This window comes from Felis catus, chromosome B2 (genome assembly GCF_018350175.1).
Source record: "Felis catus isolate Fca126 chromosome B2, F.catus_Fca126_mat1.0, whole genome shotgun sequence".
Taxonomy (NCBI): Eukaryota; Metazoa; Chordata; class Mammalia; order Carnivora; family Felidae; genus Felis; species Felis catus.
Window position 1 is genome coordinate 105,622,325 of NC_058372.1, and position 16,560 is coordinate 105,638,884.

General features: G+C 38.8%; 1 protein-coding gene and 1 non-coding gene across 7 annotated transcripts in view; both read right to left on the reverse strand.

Moving 5' to 3' along the window:
- ROS1 (ROS proto-oncogene 1, receptor tyrosine kinase) overlaps positions 1-15,331 on the reverse strand; it is a 126,580-nt gene extending 111,249 nt beyond the window's left edge. For 2 of the 6 annotated variants that reach the window (XM_045057948.1, XM_045057946.1), the window contains exons 1-3: positions 8,454-9,055; positions 2,268-2,312; positions 1,067-1,126 (exon numbers count right to left, since the gene is read on the reverse strand). In XM_045057948.1, the coding sequence (XP_044913883.1) occupies positions 1,067-1,126; positions 2,268-2,312; positions 8,454-8,576 (228 nt within the window). In that variant the 5' untranslated portion in view covers positions 8,577-9,055. Of the gene's footprint in view, positions 1-1,066; positions 1,127-2,267; positions 2,313-8,453; positions 9,058-15,203 lie in introns of those variants that run through there. The other 4 variants (XM_045057950.1, XM_045057949.1, XM_045057951.1 and 1 more) reach the window with 3 other exon arrangements.
- On the reverse strand, positions 11,261-11,367 carry LOC111560746. Its single transcript, XR_002742720.1, has one exon. It is a non-coding gene; the product is annotated as a U6 spliceosomal RNA (small nuclear RNA).
- Positions 15,332-16,560: the final 1,229 nt, after the last annotated feature.

A 16,560-nucleotide genomic window follows, 5' to 3' on the forward strand; every position in this document is an offset into this window, starting at 1 on the left:
AAAGTGGTACCAAAAGAAAGGTAAGAGTGCTTTTAGAATGTGTAATAGCTCCAAAATCCAGATAGCACCTGTTCCACGTTTTGGTAACTTCCATTCTATGGGGCACATAGTCACAAATGTGAGAGTCGGCCTAAGCAACTCCCATAATAGTGACTTCTGTGGACATATCATACAGGAAGAGCTATGAGCACCATTTGTAAGGAAAAGTTAATGTCCTTATTTAAATTTCAATGATATAGTTTCACTTATTAATAGAAAACAATATTAAAATTACCCCCAAATTATCATGATTTAACCTCCAACCTGAACAATATGAAAAAAGGAACCAACTCACTTTTAAATAACAAAATTCTTATTCATTAGATCTGAGTAATTACAGTGTATAGGGCCTTGTCCTTAGGGAGGAGATTCTATTATTATCCTAATTTATTGATGAGGAAAGTAAAGTACCCAGAGGTTAAGTACCTTGCCTAGTTATACACTAAATGGCAAAGCTGGGATAAATTAAAAATCAACTATTTGGGGATGTATTTTCTACATAGAGTGGAGTGAACGTAGGGGCTATGATTCCTGGATTAGGTTGCTGCCGTGTTCCCTGCAGAGAAACTTTCAACATGATCTAGGGCCTTGCTATCCAAGTGTAATCCAAGGGCTACAAGCATCACATCACCTGGGAGCATGTTACAAGTACAGAATCTCATGTCCCACCCAAGATCTACAGAATCAGAATCTGCATTTTAACAAGATCCTTAGATTATTGTGCTTTAAATTTTGAGAAGTGTAAGACTAGGAAATTTAACAAAGGCCTGACATCCTACTAAAAGGCCTTTATGGTTTGGAGCAATTGAACATTCCTGGGTTCCATGGTTTTCATTAAACTCCCTTGGTCTCCAGTTGCATTAGTAATGTTTATCTCAAATTATGTATCATTCAGGCTATCATACTTTTCCTTTAGAGTCAAGCAAACTAATTGAAAGCCAGTGGGAATTCAAATGGGAATCCTCCTAGATGATTTTTCTCTTGAAGGCATTATTAGTATCAAAACAGAAACATAATTAATACTTACACACTTTAAAGGACAGTTTTCCTGATCTACAGAGTTCCAAAAATGACATCCTTGGATGCACTGCAAAAGATAATAAAGAGACAACGGTGACTAAAGAAGTGTGACTTTTTCTTGTTACTTGGTAGTACAACTTAGTAACAAAAAGTATTTTAGAAATAGATATCTACCCAGGAATCCGTGGCCTCAGAAGGATCAAGACTTTTGGAATTCTAAGCAGAGCCCTCATATCTACAGGCAGAGCAGGGCTTGGTGTGATTCACTACAGGGCTGCGGGATTGCTGAGTACAGGTGGGGTGGGGTGGGCAGGCCTAGAAGCCAGAGAGCACCCAACCTTCAGGGAACACACTGTCCACCGGGTGGCTGGCAGCAGGTAAAGTCCTGGACAACATGGCATCGAGCATACTGTGTGTCCTTGCCATGTCCTCACGCACAAGCCAAGCCCAAGGGTGCCTGGGTGGCTCAATTGGTTAAGCATCTGGCTCTTGGTTTTGGCTCAGGTCATGATCTTAAAGTTCATGAGTTTGAGCTCCACATCGGGGCTGTCAGTGCAGAGTCTGCTTAGAATTCTCTGTCCTCCTCTCTCTGCCCCCACCCCACTTGTGTGCTCTCTCTCTCTCTCTCTCTCCCTCTCTTTCTCTCTCAAAAGAAAGAAATAAACTTAAATAGTTTAAAAAAAAAAAAAAAACAAGCAAAACTCAAAACTGGGAACTCAACCAGAAGGCAACATATCAAAACCTAAATAGATCAACAGCTTGGGAAGTCTGTTCATGTTTATATTTTGAGTCACTAAACACTTGTTGAATAAATGGATACAGGTGCGGGAAAGTAATAAAACCATAAGTGTAATTGTTAGAGGAAACACTGGAGACCATCTAATCCAACCCTCTCAGACAGCATATAATAAAACTAAGTCTCAGAAATATTAAGTATTTATCCAAAGCCACACAGTAATGTAGAACCAAAATCACAGAGTTGAATTTGTCCTGTGTTCTTTCCTCTTCAAAACAGGAAGTGCCTGAGTTCATTTTTGAATATTCCATAATTCTGACGTCTCACTATTTTCAATTGAGTTTCCTCCATCAAGGACCAATAAATGAGACTTTACTTAGGGAACATTTTCATTGTAATAAAATCTGACCATTGCCCCATTTTTATCAATACAAACACTATGAACTTCCAGACAATGGAAGCGATTACTCACCGGTTCACTCAGATTATATGGCATGCCAATGTCAAGCTGCCTGCCCTGAAGTGAAGAAGGAGATAATAAATACCAGCTATCAATATTGTGTTCAGTACAACTACCACACCTTTTTATAAAAAGCTTCCTGGAACAGCGTTGCCTCCTCCATGCTTTCTGACTAGAAAGTACAATGTTTTAAAGTCATTAAATCAGTCCCGAAATCAGCTAAAATGCCAGTGCAAATTGTAAGATGGAATGTCTAAGAACTCTGCAGAAATGATAAAGGTGGGAGTGGGGATATGACTGTAAGGAGTGGTTGAGGACATTGAATAGATTCTCACACAGTATTAAATAAACCTGCGACTTTAGTCAATTCATCCATTTAAAGGACTCATAGGTTAAAGATGAATTATGTTCAGATTTTTTAAAAGTCACCTTACTTACTAAAAAGAGAGAAGAAATACAAATTCAGAATTTTACATATAGGAAAACATCAGTTTACTCTTTTTTTCTCATATTTTCACAAATTTTAAGATCTTTTTGTGCTGGGGTAAAATAAAAGAAATAGGAACTAAGAGGGAAAAATCCATAAATTGTTCATCCTTTCCCTGATCATCACGTGAGTGGAGCCCTTGGCAAATAGAAAGGCTTACAAAAGATGGCAATATTAGGCCTATGATAATCATATATGTGCCCGAACAGTGTTCTATGGATATGATCTAATTTAGATCACTGCCTCACTGACTGATTTAGAATTATGAGCAGAGGATAACTAAGCGAATACTCCTAGTACCTCTATATTGCTCAGAACCTCCCCTGAAAAGTTGCTGAATTTGAACCATTGAATTGGAAAAGACAATTAATCCAGCAAAGAGCATGCCATCTATCCTTAGCTGTCCCAGCACTGCAAGCAAGATATGTTCCAGGAGATGGTAGAAAATCCCAAGGGGCCCTGTATGTGGTTTAAGCATCTCTTGTGGCTTTCTGAATAGCCCACTATTTTCAGAGGAAAGAGAAGATCTGTTTATCACTAAGTTCACTGAGCACTCTTTCCCCTCCTATGTAAGCACCATTCATTTTGTTCTTCACTCTGTCCTTAGTACCTATAACAGTCCAGAATGATAAGAGGTGTTCAATAAATACATATGGAAGGAATAAACACATAAATTCAAGATGGTCTATTCCACAGGAATGTTCCAGAAGTCCTATTTCTTGGAAGTCTTATACTGTGGCCTACCATTGTGGGGATTTACTTGAGAAGTAATCAGACACAGGAGCCAAAGAACTAATGTTGCCTTTTCCACTCTCATTTGATGTGTCAGTGAAGATTCCTCTAACCTCCAATCCTTAACCACTTATGCTTAACATGTTTTGTTTTTACATAATAAGTACTTAGAGAGTAAGAACTGTATCTTTTAGATTAATTTTACAACCAGGTGCACAATAGTACTTTGTTTCCACAATTTTGTTCAAAATGAAGCTTTTGATTCTCCTTTATATGATTGAACCACAATCATATAAAATCAAATGTAAGAGTCATTTTGCAGTCGAATTTTCATATCCCTTCAAAAATCTGTTAGCTCATAAAAACAACAGGGTGGATGCTGGGTAGATTCTCCATTCCATTTTATTTTATCTTTTTTTCATTTTTAAAGGTTTTATTTTTAAGCAATCTCTACACCCAACATGGGGCTTGAATTCACACCCCCAAGATCAAGAGTCCCACGCTCCACTGACTGAGCCAGTTCCACCCCTCTCAGTTCCATTTTAAACAATAAGTTAACAGATATTTCTTGGTGACCATAAAGCCATATTGTAACAGTACTGAGTCAAGACTAAATTTAACAGGCTGAATGGAAAGCCCATCAAGTGGTCTTGGGCAAGGTAGCCTCATGAGTCAGGTCTATAGGGTTCTGATGAAACAGAGTTTGTCAACACACTTCTCTAATCTCATGGTATTCTCCACCCCACTCTTCATCATCATTATAGCCACCATGCAGTGAGTGGCTCCTATGTTCCAGGCACTCTACAAGGTGTTTTATACTAAATCTCATTCAACATCTCAACAGCCCTACTAAGTAAGCATTATTTTTAACTCCATTGTACAACTGAGACACAGGGAGGTTTAGCAAATTGCCCAAGAGTTAAAATTTAGAGATCTGAAAGTTGTCTCCAGAGCCTGTGCTCTTAACCAAAGCACAACACCTTCTATAATCTTCACCAAATTCATGTTCCTTACTTTACAGTTAGGATCCTTACCAGTTTACCTTAGCTCCATCTATTCCAGTGATCTGCTTAAAACACGCAATCCCAGTCCTGGATCTCAAATCTTCTTAACCCATACCTACTTCTGGGCACAACCTTGTCTACTCTGCCCACCTCAGCCAGAACTAATATCATTTCCATACTTTCAACCCTGGTAAATGCAGAATAGTCTGCCTTTTAGTCCCATATGCGACACTTGCTCATGATGTGATATTTTCAAAGTCACCTGTGCTGTCTAAACTTAGTACTCTCATCAGAGACATAAATGAGATAACATTAAGTTCACAAAACTCTGCGAGGACTCAAATAATAATGTATTAGTTATAATAGTACAGTACCAGGAACTTGGAAATCTAGTGGTAATGTTATGTGCAAACATGCTGTAAACAGCTTTTTGCAGATGTATCTTTGGTTAGTTAAGTAATAATCTCAGATACATTTCTTGATGTGCAATTGTACATGAGAGTGCTGGTTTATCCCAACTTTGCCAACTATAAATGTTTTTCATCTTTGCCAACATAATGCATATTTTTGAATCAGGCTTCCTAAGGCATTCCCACTTCAAGATTGTAGAAATATTCTTCCATAATTTATGCTAAAATTTCTATGGGGTAAAGTTTTGTTTTCTTTTTGTTATTTGTGTATATTTAAATCACACTACTTTTTTAAAGCACACTATTTTTTAATACCTCCTGGACTCTATTTTGAATCTATTTTGAATCAGTATTGTAGTTAGGTTTTTAAAATTTTGTTTAAACTTTTTTTAAAGACTTTATCTTAGAGCAGTTTTAGATTTAGAGCATAATTGAGATTAAGGTATGGAGATTTCCCAAATACCTTCTGCTCCCACACATGCATAGTCTCCCCCTGTTATCAATATCACTCATCAGAAGAGTACAATTTTTACTAAGGATAAATCTACATGGACACAATATAATCACTCCAAGTCCGTAGCATGCCTTAGAGCTCACTCATGGAGTCGTATATTCTGTGGGTTCAGACAAATACATAGTGACGTTATATCTATTGCTGTATCACACAGAGTATTTTCACTATTCTAACAATCCTCAGTGCTCTATTCATCACCCCACCACCACCACCACCACATACAAACCCATTCCTCACAACCACAGGTCTTTTTGTTGCTTCCATAGTTTTGCCTTTTCTAAAATGTCATGTAGTTGGAATCATACGGTATGTAGTCTTTTCAGATTAGCCTTCTTTCACTTAGTATATACCTTGAAGTTTCCTCCATGTCTTTTCATGGCTTGATAGCTCATTTCTTTTTAGCTCTGAATAATATTTCCTTGTCTGGATGTGCCACAATTTACTTATCCATTCACCTACTGAAGGAAGGTGTTTTTTGTTCTAAATAAATAGCTCTACTTTGGTCTGAATTGCCATCTTTATCATATTCCCCACACCCTTAAGTGCCTGGTTTAATTTCTAGACTGTCTTCTGTTTTACTGGTCTGCCCATTTGCACACCAATACAAATGGTGCTAATTTCTGGATATTTTATGGAATGTTTGGATTGTTCTATTATCTTGTTATAAAGTTATATATCAATATACGAGAAAGGTACTGATGTTTGTGCTTTTTTAAGCAGGATAACCTTCTGAACTCTATTGGTTCTAACAGTCTTTTAGGAATTGATGCTTCTAACAGCATTTCTCAACAGCAGTTCTTCAGTTGTTGGGACTTGTTACTCAAAAAAAAAAAAAAAAAAACAAAAAACGTTTTGTTGCCAAAGAAGATCAGAAAACTATGATTAAACAAATCCATTAATATATTGTTGTGGCCTGTGAATCTACAAAAAGCTGGCAAAAAGCATTTCCATAAGTTATTTGACCATGAGTCTCTTTTGTCTCTCTTTCATAAAGGATCCCACAACACTAGGGTTCTGAAGACCACTAATTATTTTTTGTTCTCTGCAGCACAGGCACATATAACTCAAAAATGTCAAGTCAGTTAACACACTCAACTAACACACACAGATCCCCCAACTGATGTAAAATACTCTTGTTCATGCGTAGAACTATGATTTGTGCATTAATGGACAGCAATTCTAACATTCCTTTGGACCGGACTTCATGTTTCTTTTTAAAAGGCAAAGATGCCTCACTATCAAGAACCACCCGGTGACATCAAAGATTTTACCTTCACAGCCAATGTCCAGGCTAAAAGAATGGAGCACAAAAAAATTCACACAGTATAATAAACTCCAGCATTTTCCATATCCTTTCCCCTGATCCATGGCTATGCTCACTGTTTATTCACCTAGCTTTTGTCACTCCAGGTCCTGTGTGGGAGGCCCAGATGGAGAACATTTATTACAGTCACCAGTGAAATTGGCAGACCGTGTCTCTTGCAGCCGCCACCACATCAGCTGTGCCTTTGTCTGTAGGTGGTAAACGGAAGGCAGTGCAACAGGGAACAAACTGTCCACTCCTACTGCCTGAGACCAAAGGAGCCCACACAAAGGCAAGAGAAAACTAAACCTAACTGAAAAATAAAAGAAAAAAAAATAAAACAAATAAACGGGAGGCTACAATCGTGGAAGCAACCAACATCAGTTTTGATAGTGTGGGGAAATTAACAAATTATGGTGGTACATTTATCGGATGGAAATATTCTAAATATATTCAAGATCTTGTTTCCATAAAAACTTCAGGATATAGGAAAAACTTACAATGTAATGTTAAATGGAAAAGGTGAGTGCCCAACTGTATGTAAAATTACATACATGTTAGAAGAAAGAATACTCTTTTCTTTATTCTCTATTTCTTCTCTATCTTATAAATATTTTACGATGAGTATATGTTCTTATTATAATCAGAGAAAATGTTTAAATTTTTTAGTAAAGAAAACATTTAATAGTCTTATTCTTCCATTTTTAAGTTTGGATGACAACTGTAAAAACCTAAAGCATACAATTCTACATTAATGGCAATGAAGTCTTCAACAATGAATTGTATAAAATACCAAACTTCTTTAAAAAGTGCTACTATCCATAGCAAGCTTAGGTAGTGTTTTAAACTATATTTTAAATGAAGCCAGAAGAGTGTAACATGAATAAGTCTGTTTTTTATCTGCCACGGATTTCTACCTCCAATACTTTAACATGACAATGAGTACTGTATTTGGTACTTTTATTATTCTAAAAAGTAGGACTATAAGCAGTATAACCTTTTAAGCTATCTTGCTATTTCCTTTGTCTTTACATAAGAAGGGTGCATCTTTCCGTGGCTAGAATGTAGTTTTCATGGTTGATTCAGTAGCTGTTTTAAGGACAAATGAGTCACAATAACTGAAAGATATGAAACAATGTATATAGGAAGGGCGACACCCGGAAATGAGAAGGAAAACATAAATTTTCTAACCAAAACACTCATAACTGAAAAAAATTACAAATGCACAGACAGAAGTAAAGCAATTTAAAAACGATTCTTGCTTTTCAAATGAAATGTTGTTCTATATGGCATCTGTATCTGCTTCCTTGGGCATCCACCTGCCGATACCTCCATCCATCCACAATATAAACAGTACTGCCTGCCGTCTGCAGCTAGTAGGCATTGCCCTGTGGCCAAACCTATTTCTGACTTCAAGACAAACAAACGGTTTAGTAATAAATGAGTTTAAACTGATACTTTTAAAGCATGCAAAATTTATTGCATTGAAGCCTCTGTAACCCAAGTCCTATGCCTCCTGACACACACACAAATCTATGAACAGATAACTTAAAGAACTAAAAGAGCTCCCCTACCTTCTGTAATTAAAAACATCCCTAATTTATTTGGAAAAAGAATCTTTCTGGCCTCGCTACCACTTCTTAGGAGAATATCTCTCATAAAGAAAAAATACCTCACTCATTTGCAACAAGCTGAATTTTCCATGTTCCAGTTCCTGCAAAGACAAATATTAGACCAGCAAAACTTACCAGGTTAGTCACACATGACTTTAGGCAGCTGTTTAAAACTGTACACTGTACCACAGAAATCCATATGCAGCCAAGACTCACAAAACTGACAAGTTTCGGACCAAGCCAGGAAATGTTCTTCATCACTTCACCAATGGCGACTTTCAGGCGACTGTTCTCATTTTCTCCATTTCACTACATCGGTTCTTTAAGTTTCAGTTGAAAGGGTGGCTGGTGGAGTTTGGGGTGGTTTTTTTTTTTGACATGTTAGAATATCTTTGCCTTATAAAATAATATTTACGTCTTTTGCTTTAGACCTTTGAATCGTAGACAGCCTGTAACATTCACAGAGCAGCTATTTCATAATTTCGTTTCCTTTTACTCTCATAAAGAAGATCACCTGCTGTCTAAAGGTTAGAGCTTAGAAGTGCGCTTCGCAGGGGGAAGGAAACCACGTAGAAAACGCAAACTGCATTTCAGCAAGCGTGTGACACGTGCGCAGCCTGAAACCGGAACACTCGAGATCATCCACCCCTTCACTTCTCTGAGGTTGGTTCAGCTACACAGGAAACTGGGTTTGGACCGTCTACGCTTTAGCAAACGGTGACACTATTATAATGAAGAATTATCAGAAAAATAGAATCGAACGATGCTACGGGGGGGGGGGGGGACAGAACCCTTTGAAATACATATTTTGAAATTAAAAAGCAAATAAAGCTGAAATTAATAGACAAATACTCGGAGGGTGAGTAAAGACAAGGAAGTTTGTTAGCGCACTTTGAGAACTTCACTACATATTAACTAAAATACTGCCTTATCAAGGCTATTGAGACAGAGAGCTAAGACTAGCCACTCTCTAAGATATGTACAAGTGTAGCTCTCTTGAAAAGGAAATACCGTACAATTTCAATGAGTCGGACATCAAGATAAAGTTAAGAATTTCAAATCCACAAGGTACAGAAGTGAGTCATTCTGGAGAGCTACTTTTTAGATTGCTGGGGGTTAACTCGTTAAGGACAGATAGTTTTGTGTTTGCTGTTTTTTCTTATGACTTAAGTATCCATGTCTTTTTTCCTAAATTTATTTTATGTTTTATTTTATATTTGAGACAGAGAGAGAGACAGAGCGCTAGCAGGGGAAGGTCAGAGAGACGGAGACAGAATCTGAAGCAGACTCTAGGCTGTGAGCTTTCAGCACAGAGCCTGACGTGGGGCTCGAACTCTTGAGCAGTGAGGTCATGACCTGAGCCGAAGACAGACGCTCAACCTACTGAGCCACCCAGGTACCCCAAACTTCCATGTCTTCTTCTTCTTCCTCTTCTTCTCCTTCTTCTTCTTCTTCCTCTCCTTCTTCTTCCTCTTCTTCTTCTTCTTCGCCTTTGTCTTCATCTTCATCTTCTTCTTTTTCTTTTTAATTAAAAAAACAAAACTTTGAAAAAAACCTTGAAAAAAACTTTAATAATAAAAAAAAATGAGGTAATTGCTTTGGGCCCTAATCCAATATGATGGGTGTCTTTTTTTTTTTTTTAATTTACATCCAAGTTAGTTGGCATATAGCTCTATACCATGTCTTCTTAAATAAATTATACTAACATAACAAGCTTTTCTTATTGGCCCCAGGTTCTCATTGTGAGCAATACATGCCTGGGGTTTTTTTTATTTATTTAATTTTTTTTTAAGTTTATTTATTTTTGAGACAGAGAGAGACAGAGCATGAATGGGGGAGGGTCACAGAGAGAGGAAGACACAGAATCCGAAGCTGGCTTCAGGCTCTGATCTGTCAGCACAGAGCCCGATGCAGGGCTTGAACTCACAGACCGCGAGATCATGACCTGAACCGAAGTCGGACGCCCAACCGACTGAGCCACCCAGGCACCCCGGGTTTTTTTTTTAAAGCTAAACATCTTTGAGCAAATGTTGACAAAACTGCTCTATAACGTAAAGACAAACGGTACTGACTCCAGAATTGACCCCTAAAGCTTGTTGTCTTGAAAAAACTTCTACCTGATCTTTGCCACCTGGTCTTTGTTCATTCTCTCCATTTTATTTTTATTTTTTTTAACATTTATTTATTTTTGAGACAGAGAGAGAGAGAGCATGAACAGGGGAGGGGCAGAGAGAGAGGGAGACACAGAATCTGAAACAGGCTCCAGGCTCTGAGCCATCAGCCCAGAGCCTGACGCGGGGCTTGAACTCACGAACTGCGAGACCATGACCTGAGCCGAAGTCAGACGCTTAACCGACTGAGCCACCCAGAGGCCCCCATTCTCTCCATTTTAAAGAATGCAGATTAAAGAATATACAACCCTCTGATTTCTTGGTCAGAGGAAAATGGCCATCTTTCCACAAAACACACATTTAAGTCAGAGAATAAACTTCCTTGTGTAAGGGATTTCCTCATTCTAATGAAAGTCATCTTCTTCACTGTGGTACCTATGTCTTGTGCCACATTAGCACAAATAATATTTATAACATTTACTTCCTTAACAGAATGGACCGCGAAGTACTTCCTTGATGTAGCTTTATTGGGGGAAGGTGAAAAAGAAATAACCTTCTTTTTTTTTTTTTTTTTTTTGGATACTAACTAGGTACGTATGTATTACGAAATATAAGAATTCTGATTTTGCTACCTCTAGGTACACTGTACATATATAAGATCAATACAATATAATACAAATGACACAGTCTCTGAGGACACTTTTCACTCATTATTTGCATTTTAACACTAAATTTAATCTCAAAATTTTATAGATATAACTTGTATCCTTTTTGTTGGTTTCACTCAAACTTAAAAAGTATGATTTGTTAAAAAAAGACTGCAAACAAATAAAAAATGCGGAACGTTTCATGAATTTGTGTGTCATCCTTATGCAGGGGCCGTGCTAATCTTCTCTGTATCGTGCCAGTTTTAGTATATGTGCTGCCCAAGCGGGCACAAAATAGCCTTCAATTTCAAGTTCTTGTGCTTATTCTGTTTTTTGGAATTTAACTGGCATTTAGTTACACTCATGAAAAATGGGCTGTGTTCAAAGATATTTGTTATGGAATTACTTACATCAAGAGATTGGAAACAATCTAACAGTCTAATAATATAATACTGGATCTCGATCAATTCATATATCTTCTCCAGGTGATTTCTCTGCATGGGCTTGTTTGGACTTCTTCCCAGCATGATGGTCTCCAAGCAATTGGAGAGCTTACATGGTGACTCAGAGATTTTGTGCAAGTGCTCCACTGCTAAGCTGCGTTGTCTTTTATGATTCAGCTTTAGAAGTCATAGTTACCTTTGCTGCATTTTATTGGTTGCCAGAGAGTCATAAAACTGCCCAGAATCGAGGAGGAAATAGGTCCCACCTCTTGATGTGAAAATAGCGAGATTTGAGAAGAACATGTAGAATGGAAGAGATTGTTGCACTACCTTTGGAAAATACAGTCGGCCACCAAATGGGCAGTCATCATTTGCATCGTTCTAAAAGGCAGACATTTTATTATTTTTTAAAGTAATCTCTACTCCCAACATGGGTTCAAACTCATGACCCCGAGATCAAGAGTCACATACTCTATCCACTAAGCCAGCAAGACACCCCTGAAAGGCAGAAATTTTAGTTACCACAGTTTAGTTAAATAATACCAGTCCTCACACAATACAATCCAAACTTTAGTTAGGATAATATATTAACTGTGAGGAATTTCATTAAGTACAAACTTCTCTGCTATTTCTTTATTAGAATGAGTTTTACAATTCATTAGCAACAGCATTGATTTGATATGATCAAATATACCTGAGTTCTAAAATTATATTCATTGAAAATATAGAGTGTACGTTCTGAAACTCAATTGTACTCCATAAGTATCATATAACTCCAGAGAAATGAAATTTTACAGTCATCAAAAGGAGTTCCAAACAATGACCTATTAGACTACCAGACTGAAGAGGAGCCACACCAATATTCAAGGTCTTAAGAATTTGCCCTTGAAGTCTTATTCATGACCCACCTCTGCCATCATCCCTTACTCCTTATCAGGCCCGCTAGAACCTGGTCATTGTCTACCATGGCACATAAGCTGAAACATGAAAATGGCCCAAAGGTATATACTGGTTATCACCAGGGCAATAACTGTTTCTCTGGGGGGATATTTGGTGGCATGGTGGGGGGCGTGGGGTGGGGAGAAGGACGTCAGGGTCTGTCTTGTAAGTTCCTTGCACCCAGTGCATCTCATCTTTATGCCTCAGGGAAGGGATGATGCTACAGAATGAAAGAAGGAAAATATTAAACAATTAGCTTTTGAGTTTCAAGAACCAAGGTCCCAGCCTAGAGGAATGGAAACTTTTTAAAAAAGACACAGTTCAGTTTCTAGTCTGCAATTTCATTTTACTACATTATTATGAAATTAAAATTTCATTTTAGCCTGGGACCTCGGTGGTTGAAATGCAAAAGTGAGCTATTGGACATTCTTGTTCTCTGCGTTCCTCCCCTGAGGCTTGAAACTGGAAATGGGATCAATCAGTGCCCGCCTTTTGCTTCCTATAATGAAAGATAAAATCACAATGCAAAGGCTTAATTTGGGGTCTGGGTTGTTTTTGTTGTTTGGGGGGGGGGGGTTGTTTGTTTTGTTTTGTTTTGTTGTCTCTTTTCAAACTTCTATTCACCTCTAGGTGCTCAGGGGATTTCATTACCATTGCTGTTATTGCTACTCTTGTGGTTCAGAGCCTATACCCTGCTGCTGCCACTCTGGAGCTTTTTCAGAAGCCATAAATTCAAAAAGGCTGTTTTTTTAAGTGGTCACCCCTTCTTTGTATGAGTTATTGAACAGTCATTAAAAACCAGCCCAGAATTCTGCAGGTCCAGTTAACCCCGGGACAGCATGAGAGTTAGGGGCACCGGGAGCCCTCCACAGTCAAAAAATCTGCACGTAACTTTTACCTCCCCCAAAACGTAGTTCCTAATAGCCTCCTGCCGACCAGAAGCCTCACTGAGAACATAAATAGTTGATTAGCATGTATTTTGTATGTTATAGCTATCATACACTGTATTTTTACTACAAATTAAGAAAAGAAACTAGAGAAAAGAAAATCTGAAAAGTCAGAGTAATAAAGAGTTTCTAATGGTTGAAGGAAACCCGTGCCATAATGTTAGGTAGAAAGAAGGACATAAATCTCTATTATGTATTCTAAGACTGTCTCAATTATGAAAAACAAAAAGAAAAAAATGGGTAGAGATATACCAAAACATGTTTCTCTGGGTGGTGGTGGTGGTGGTGTGTGTGTGTGTGTGTGTGTGTGTGTGTGTTTTAAGAAAACCTTCTGTTTCTTGATATTTTCTCCATTTCCCGTATTGTCTATGAGCCACACACTACAATAAGCATGTCATACATCCATTGCAGTCTTCAGACACATTTCACAGCACCCTCCCTCATCTGCTCCCCTGACTCCCTGTGTCCATGGCCCCCACCCCCTCTCAGGTGAACTTCCAAACAGCTGACTCACTTGTGTCCCCAGGTTGGGCTCTCAATCCTATCATCGGCTAGAATTTAAGGCACCCTCCTCATTCCATAGATGAGGGCTGCACAGAATCAATTTTGGCTGGATTTCTCCCTTTAAACTTGTGATTCACTTGCCATTTATTGAGCTTCTGCTCAGAGTCGGGGGTTCCATAAACTTCGGATAGACATCTGCAGGTTAGTATCTTCACAAATAATGTGCTCCTTGACCCCTGGTTCCTGCCACACACTAGCTGCTGGCTGGACATCCTCCATCACCTCCACTAGCCTCCACGGCTCACTTTTGTGTTCAGAGTGCTGACACCCCTAAGGTTTGTCCTGACCCTGCTGTCTATAGACGAAGGACATCCCCCCACCACTCCTTCCAGGCACCCAGTGCCTTCTTAACCCTTGTTCGCAAGAAAAGTATTGCTTTTTATTTAATTCCCTCAACTACTTGCATTTTTGAGCCTTTTAATCTGATCATAGGCTAAAAGACATTAGGTCTTCATGGAAGATATTTTCAGTGGTTCAGACCGGATATTGGATGACAGTTTAAACATTTTACCCAAATCCAACCCTGGGGTGAAATGCTTTGGTAATAAAGAGGTTTCCAAATGCAAAGTCAGGCTCCTAAAATTTTCCTCTGCTCCCAGCCTCCAGAGGTAGAGAAGCCAGAGTCTATGGAGGGTTTTCACAGTTCCCCCACCCTCAAGAGTGCTGCAACCTTTGTTCTCAATGAAGTTTCTCCATCCCCTGAGGTGCTGAGGCCCAGGGATCCCTTATCACACAGCATCACCAATGACCCTGCACATGGTCCCCCACACCCCCCACTGCCACCATCCTCTTGGGCTAGAATTGCTGCCATTTCAAACCCTTACCCCAGGCAGGAAATACAGGACTGAGAAAAGAAAACAACTGCCCAAGGACAGATGGTGGGCAGAGGTCAGGAAAGCACCCACGCAGATCAGATCGAAGATCGCAGATTGCCAAGGCAGGGAACTGACAGGAGATGGAGGTAAGGGAGGGAGGCGGAGACTTTGACCCATGAGAGCCAAGCCCCAGGACTTGCTTCTTCGAATGCAGTCACACATTTTAAGAAGCCTCTGATCATAGTTGTAATTATTAAGTGACATGAGAAAAACTCCAACAGTGGCCTTATTCCAGATACTGAGAAAATAATAAAGGGGGAGGAAAAAAAGAAACCCTACTACTAATTAAATCACTTATATTACTGACCATTTATGACTAAGTAGTCCGAGCACAAAACCAAATAGTTTTGGATACCAACTTCAGACTTAAAAATGTCCTCCTTGGGGCGCCTGGGTGGCTCAATCGTTTAAGCGTCCAACTTTGGCTCCAGTCATGATCTCGCAGTTTGTGGGTTCGAGCCCCGTGTCGGGCTCTGTGCTGACAGCTCAGAGCCTGGAGCCTGCTTCAGGATTCTGTCTCTCTCTCTCTCTCTCTCTCTCTCTCTCTCTCTCTCTGAAAAATAGAATAAAACATTAAAAAATTGTTTTTAAATGTCCTCCCAAGAGTACATCAAAGTTCACCTAGGAAAGAGAAGAATGGGAATCTTTAAGATTTCCTTGCTTCAAAAATTATCGCAGTGGTAAAGAGAGGCTCTTGGTACAGCAGGAAATGGAGAGTTTATGAGGTGGTAGACACGGTATTAGGTTCCAGTGCACTTTATTTCTCTTTCCCCACCACAGGTCTCTAGAGCCAAAGCCCACACCTTTTCTCTCTTCTGGAACTAGTACAGTAGTTAGAACATGGACTCCCATGTATGCCTACATCCAAACCTGGCTCCACCTGTGAGCTCAGTGACCTTGGCAGTTACTTCATTTCTGTCCTCATCTGGAAAGGCAGACAACAGATTCAATCTCAAAGTTTTAGTACCTGCCACGTGGTAAGTTCTTAATAAATTTCTACCTGTTTAAGAATTTTGTCACCTGATTGGTCCAAATATTCTGGTTGGTCCAGTTGAAATGGTCATAATGATTTGTTAAATGAATACTCGACAGTTATTAAGTACTTACTATTTGCCAAAGAATCTGCAAGGCACTATGAAGACAACAGTAAACCAAACAGATCAAAATCCTTGCCCTTATTTGGATAGGGGCCAGAGAAGGACTAAACAGATGTACACAGGTAAAACGTGTGCACAGTTGTTATATGGTAATAAATTCTAAAGAGAAAAAGGACAGGTTTGCAGGAATAGAGGGCTAAGTTTGCAGGTTGCTAGTTTAGATATAGCATCATGTGAACTCTACATAAGTTTGTTTATTATGAAGTGAGATATAAATTTGTTATTTTAATTGGAATGGTGAACTAGCCTTTGCTAATATGAAATGGGTTATCTGCTCACAAATTATGAACGTTTGCACATTGTTTTCTTTAGCTATTTATATAACTCAAAAGATTTCTCAATCTCAACTACTTTCAAAGAGAGTACTTTGACCACTTACAAGTAAAGATTACAGCTGAGAGCCAAGTGCTTTCTTTCAGAACCTCTCACAGCTACTAAGATGATATAGGCAGTTTAAACTCAGGGAGGATGAAGAAACAGGAAACCATGACTTCAGATTTAGTTCTTCATTAAATCACCTGATCTGCATTTGCAAATATTGCACAAGTCTGTCAGACAA